The 6,928-nt window shown below is 29.1% G+C and overlaps 1 protein-coding gene across 2 annotated transcripts in view; it reads left to right on the top strand.

Moving 5' to 3' along the window:
• The first annotated feature begins 5,357 nt into the window (after nucleotides 1-5,357).
• The window catches only part of LOC108688132 (sister chromatid cohesion protein DCC1), a 2,401-nt gene continuing 830 nt past the window's right edge, over nucleotides 5,358-6,928 (top strand). Inside the window, exons 1-5 of one of the 2 annotated variants that reach the window (XM_018194265.1) lie at nucleotides 5,358-5,447; nucleotides 5,912-6,085; nucleotides 6,220-6,421; nucleotides 6,501-6,693; nucleotides 6,778-6,927. In XM_018194265.1, coding sequence (XP_018049754.1) covers nucleotides 5,374-5,447; nucleotides 5,912-6,085; nucleotides 6,220-6,421; nucleotides 6,501-6,693; nucleotides 6,778-6,927 — 793 coding nt within the window. In that variant the 5' untranslated portion in view covers nucleotides 5,358-5,373. Of the gene's footprint in view, nucleotides 5,448-5,768; nucleotides 5,842-5,911; nucleotides 6,086-6,219; nucleotides 6,422-6,500; nucleotides 6,694-6,777; nucleotide 6,928 lie in introns of those variants that run through there. The other variant, XM_018194272.1, reaches the window with a different exon arrangement.

The following is a 6,928-nucleotide window of genomic DNA, read 5'->3' as shown; positions in this document are numbered from 1 at the left end:
GAATTACGTCTAGATAATTCTAGGATGCATTTTTGCTATAATATACGTAATCTATAACTTACAATTAAAATTAGTTGGGCATAATTCCTGAACACAGCCTTAAAAGATTCTTGCAAGAAAAGATTCAATTCATCAACTTCATGACGCGACAGGTCAGTATTCGTAGTTGATTCTTACTGTCTTAAGTACAATCTTAAGATGTCAATCCAAGGACTGGATCTTAAGACATTATATTTAAAATAGTTTTAAAATAAAAACGGATTATGAATATCGCCATGTTTTGCGTTTTATAGTAGTCTTTGAATCTCATGAATTATAGACAGAGAAGGCAGAGATTTAGAGAGAGACCGTCCAACTGCACACAACATGTTATCCCTTCTATTATCATGGAATATATGGTTTTCGGTAGATTAAAATCATTTATTCTTTATTCCTGATTACTTATTTCTTCTATTATATGCAATAGAATGGGTATAAAGAGAGTGGCGGTAATGCATATGCTTAATGCTGATTGGGTCTGCTATTAAGTATCCTTACTGATAGTTAGAAAAAAGACAACATTAAAGAAAAAAAAAGATTAAAATGAAGAATTTCCCATCCTTTGAATGAAGAATTTATGTCCCAGATACACAAAATGGCGACTTCCGACTAATTGGCGTCACTCTTTATACTCATTTTACATCCCTATAAGCGCATAATATTATTTAATATTAATTAATATTTTAAGCATATTCTTAGAATATTAAACATTTCAAAAATATTTTACCAAAACTATAATATTAAATAATATCATTGAAATATTATTGGATAGTTATATGTTCACTCCTGATAATGTTATATTATTATTAAAAGTAATATTATTTAATGTTACTGTAATACTGTAATATTTAAACATAATTAAACATAATTAAAAAGTATTATAATAGCATTTACTTTAATTTATAAAACTGTTACATCTGTTCAGAATAAATATACGTTTAAACTGAAAATGATTTTGGCAGTTGTAATACTGGATATGTAAAATTACATCAAAACATTTTTTTTTAAGCATAAGATGTAGCGCAGACTAATAAAAATTTTTCGTTACTAGATTGTGAATTCAAATTGCACTAAATTAAAAATAGTTAATATTTATAAATATTTTAATAATAATGTCGGAGATATTAAGGATATAATACCAAGGATATTATGTAAATGAACATATAATCTCTATAGAATACTCTCGTAATATTAAAAATTATTATATAATATTTTCAAAATATAATAATAATAATTTATTTTAATTTTTTTAAATAATATCTATATCACATTCTAGGAATATTTTGCGTTTATAGGGATATAATCCTTCCACCATGACTACTGACTAAAGATTTATTCGCGTCGCATGTTCTAAATTAACTCAGAGAGCACTTGGATCACAGATAAGATGGCAGTTGGAGCAGTTGCATTCATGTACTCCAATGTTTAATGACACGAACAGATTTAAGGCAAGTGAGCATATTATCTAACCCTAATCCGTGAGACTACTCGAACAGGTCGGATATGTGCCTCGTTTCGTTTTGGGTATTTTGTGTTACCTCAATTATTTGAAAAACATTTTTATACAAAATAAATGCGTTTTTAATAAATATAAAAATTATAAATTAAAATGTCAAGATTTTTTTAAAAAACGAGCAAATGTTTGCAATTAATTATAATAATAAAATTCATCTTTTATTACATTCGTATAATGCTATAAATTTCAAACGTTTCGACTTACAAGGTCTTTATCAGTGATAATAAAGAAAATGTATTTATGTAACTCCATCCAATGTCAACGAACTAATATATAATACATAATAAAAATTATCGCTTTAGACTAATCTTATTTAATTATTCCTGTTAAGATATTACGAATCGAAATAAGTATCAAGTCAGAAGTTTGAAAGTTTATAATTGTAAAATTATGTTTAACTGATTCTTCATTGTTATCGAGAATCAATTCAGTCAACAATTGAAATTTATAGCGTTATATGAATGTAATAAAAGATGAATTTTATTAGTCAACTACATTTGCTCGTTTTTTTAAAAAGCATTGACATTTTAATTTATTGCATTACATGAACCTACTTTTCTATATAAAAGTTTATTATATTTTTATATTTATATCAAAAACGCATTTAATAAATGTGTTTTTATACAAAATGAATCTAAAATACTTTTTTTAATACAGAACATTTTCAACCATTACGTATGCGTGCGTAACATGCCCCAATTGTACCACTTTCTGAGGCAAATGGAGCATACTCTTAATTGATCCATGGAGTATGCTCTAACGCGATGTGAACATCTAATCGCCATATTGATTCCGATGACGCGAATGTATTGGACATGCGAACAAATCTAAGAACTAAACCTATGACACAAATAGCATTGATAATGTGCTCTCTGAAACGCAATTTATATATCAAAGTAGCATAGATCCTCTATTTTTTACTTATTAATTGTACCCTATATCAATAAGGGACTCCGCACAATAAAAGGAACAGGGAAGAGAGAATAAAAATTTCAATTTCAGAAACTGTATATTCCACAATATATGATTTTTAATAGGTTGAAATTCTTATTCTCTATTCTCTGCGGAGCCCCTTATACTAAGTGCTTATTGAACTGAGTCACAAATGGCGATCGAAATAACCAATAGGAAGCCATTTCAACTCAGAGGTTCGACTCTGTATCTTCAAACAAGGTGAAAATTACAAAAGCGAGCAAATTTATTTGTTAAGTGTTGACCAATGAAATAATTAGTATTCTGATAAATTCAAGATACAGAATCGATTCCCAGATCGAAGGAATGTGCTACTTTGATATATAGAGCTTTACTGATTAGAGCTTCTAAATATTCGGATATCTAGATATTCGGATATCTAGATATTCGAGAACTCAAAACCATATTATTCAAATAATCCGGATATCCGAATTATTCGGATCCGCGAATCTGAATTTGGATCCGGATCTAAATTCAGATTCGGGTCTGAATTTGACTTCGAATTTAAATCCATGTCCAGAAAGAAAGAAAATATCGATGTATTTAATGAATTTTAACATAGTTACTTTTTAAATAAAAATTGAATTTTGATTCACATATGTTGAAGAAAAATAAAATTAAAAAATATAAATATATAAATTCACAGAATTATACAATATTATATACAAGCACTTAAAATTCAGATAGACGGTTTAAGGCATTTGTTTTTATAGGTTATGTTTCTCATATATACGTTCTATGAGATTTTTAATATTGTTTATAAATATAAATATTTAGAACAGACTCTCAATCTTAAAATAGTAATAACAAAGATGTACAAGGCTAATAAGAGAAATATTTGTATTTCACTTTTACAAAATAAGTGTATAATATAATGACTTTAATATGCATTCAGTCCGCACTAATGCATCCGAATTCGCTATAAGTTTGCTACGAATCCGGAACCGAATTTGAAAACTGGATCTGGATTTGACTTTTATTATTTAGTTCGAGATTTGGATATCTTAGGGTGTGTTCCGTTTTTTGCATGAAGCGCATGAGTATTTAGTGCATGGCATAGAGTGCAGGTTCGTTTCGTTTCTCCAATACACTCCATGCGGTTTTAGTAATAGAACGGATTCGCAGTGAATTCATACAGTGAACATGGATGATAATTTAAAATTAACTGAATTACAAATGTATTCAATAATTACTGTTACATCTTTTTTTTTGACAAAAGAACAGATTTATATTTTTCGAGCAGCATTTACAATCTTATTCTTCAGAAAAATAAAACGTTTTATTGTAAATGTCCAAAAAGGATGTTTAATATCTATTTCTAAAATATTAGAAATAGATATTAACAAAAATTTTACAGATTATTTTTACATATATTCAGACATTTATAACAAAATCCGAAATCGATTCACTGTGAAGTAACTTGAAATTATAAGAGTTTAAAATATAAAGATTTTAAGGTTAGATTTGAAATATTGTTACTGTCAAAATTTTTCATTTTTTTCAAAAATAATTAACAATAGAAATTCAAAAATACATTTCTGCATTTTAGTTATGAATAAATGATAAGATTCTGTATACAATCTTTATTATTCAAATTATATGAAAACAGTACATATTCGTCAAAATCAAATTTCAGAAACTTTTTGCTACAATTACATACCAAACCTCCTTAAAGTCCGTTATTTTTACTTTCCTCTAGCTATTTTGTAAGAATATGACTAATGTAAACTTAACCTCTATCATAATCTACTATTTTATATTCAGGAATTTAACGATATGAAAAATAGCGGTAATACATCAATATATTAATTTTTCAGTATTATATAAATCAGAGTATTTTATAAATCAGATTAAATATCGATATTTTATAGTGGTATACGCAAAACCGAGAGCCAAATACAAGTATTGGACGTTAAATGTATTCATAAAATTTTCATAATATCAGTATACTATCTTGATCAAAAAGTTCCCGGAATTCATTCAGAAAACTTAAAATACAAGTTTTATTCATCAAAAGTGATATTGTCCTCTACAAAGTACTCCCCATCGACTGCAACGCACTTGATTGCCAGCGCTTGATCCAGCTCTCGAAACATTTCTGGAACTCTATTGTCGGTATAGCCATCAGAGCCGTCTTCGATTTTTCCATTACCTCTTTTCGGCTGTTAAAACGCGTTCCCCGTAATGGTTTTTTCATGCCACTCATAAACGGCTGTTTTCTTTAGAGTATCACTGCCGAAACAGTTTTCCATTTCCAAGGTTTTCACACCATTGAATCCATTTTTAACGCAAAATTTAATACAAACTCGTTGTTGCAAATTCAACTCCATTTTTAAAACTGTAAAAAGTCGAAAATACGTGCAGAAGTAGATATACTTAAGGCGTAACTTTTACAAATGTCAAGCTATGGTGATAAAATTTGGTGGGAATGTCAATAATAGATGTGGCAACCTAACCAAAAAACAGAACTCAAATCAGCTGACTCAGAGCATCATCTGGTGGTAATTCCGGGAACTTTTTGATCAAGATGGTATGCATAATTTTTCGGTAATACCAGAGTATTATACTGTATATTATATAATATATGTATATGTGAAATATTAAATTTAAAAATTTTTTGAGTATTTTGAGGTAATCTTTGGATCTTCACTTTACTTATGTATCTTTAACCCTTGCGTGATTTTGAGTATACTCGCTCCAGCCGAACCACCCATGATTTCAGTTTCGCGCTAAAATATATTGATTGCATAAGCTGCATGAACTGCCTCAGCTCGAGAAATGAAATACTTCATGCGATCTCATGCATCGGAAGGGGCGAGGTCATGCAATTGGCAGTAGATTGAATCATGCATGCAGAGAAACGTACGTTGAATGTGCATGAAGAGAAACGAAACGAACTTCTATCTTCTATGCGCATTATGTAAGAAATGGAACGCATCCTGAAAATTCGAATCTCCGGATAACTCGAATTTGAAGTATCACATTTATTCGTAATTCGGATATCCGGATAGCTTTAAATCCGAATCAATCTTGAAGCCCTATTATTGACTACTTTCACAAACGCGCTCATTGATCTTTGAGAGTATTGCTGTGACAGATTTCCTAACCTGAATAGTTGTCAACTTTAACCTGAATTAATATCTCGATTCGTGGGACAGAGCGCTGTTTTTTTTCTGTTAAATTTGTTCATTTTATGCAAAAAGCGTCGAATAAGTTTAATTTCATTGACTTTTATATAAAAGCTCGTCTCCTTCATAATTATCTGAACTTCATATGGAGTCTGCTGATTTGTTAACGAAATCGGCCGATAAACGGTGATTATTGTTAAACGAATTTTCTATATATTTTTTTAATATCAATTTTACAATGTTTCTTCTTGTTAAGGAACATTCATGTCAAGGAGAATGTTTGTGAGATCTTGGAATTGGCTGGGATTAAAGAGTCTGATTTAAATATCATGACACAATCTCTATATTCCATGCAAGATCATCAAGCCAATGATATGATATTGTTGGAAGTAGACGAGGAGATATTAAAGGGATTAAACCAGGGAGATGCGTATGTCTTTTTCAAATTTTTGTGATTTTTATTTTATAAAATAGATCCTTGAAAGTTGAGATCCTCTTTGAACATTAATATTGCAATTTTTATTCTGTAAAGTAATTATAAATAATATAATTTTGTAACTGTAGAATATCATTTCGTGGTAATAAACATGACAATGCTATGCTATGTACACAAATTTGTACCTATGAGGTCAGAGAGGCAGAGATATCCAATTCGTGGTTGTTGGTACCAAACCTAAAGCTGGGTAAGACAACAGATATCGAAGAAGTTACAGAAAGAACTATAGAAAGACATAATATAAAGAAGATATTTAACTTATACTACGAGGTACTTGTAGTATTCTATAATATTTGAATGATGTGTAAAATGAATTGCAAAAAAAAATTAATAGTCTTTCGTGTTCAAGGTGAAAGAAACCAAACCTGATCTGATATATTTATCAAGTCTGCTTAAATCTTCTTCTTTCAATGGATTGGAATACGAATCTACTATAGATCGAAATGTATTATACAGTTGGGAAAGATTACAAAATGAGTTACAAGCTAGTGATCAAGAGTTAAAACAGGCCCTATCAGATTTCTTAATAGTTGAAATAGATGGTTCGTAATAAAAATCTCTTTATTATATTAGACCATATTCATTATAAATGATATCATCTAATTTAAATATCTTTTTATGTTAAGGTTATTTGCGTCTCATATCATTTGACATAGAAGCAAGAAGCTTAGATCTGATATTGGATTATTTTGAAAGACAGTCTTGGGAACTCGATGAAGTAGATAAAGAGAATATTTATGAATTTTTAAAGGAACTTATTTATGAACCAGTATTTGA

This window comes from Atta colombica, unplaced genomic scaffold (assembly GCF_001594045.1).
Source record: "Atta colombica isolate Treedump-2 unplaced genomic scaffold, Acol1.0 scaffold103, whole genome shotgun sequence".
NCBI lineage: Eukaryota > Metazoa > Arthropoda > Insecta > Hymenoptera > Formicidae > Atta > Atta colombica.
Note: the sequence above shows the minus strand (reverse complement) of the source record. Positions and strands in the feature narration are given on the sequence as shown.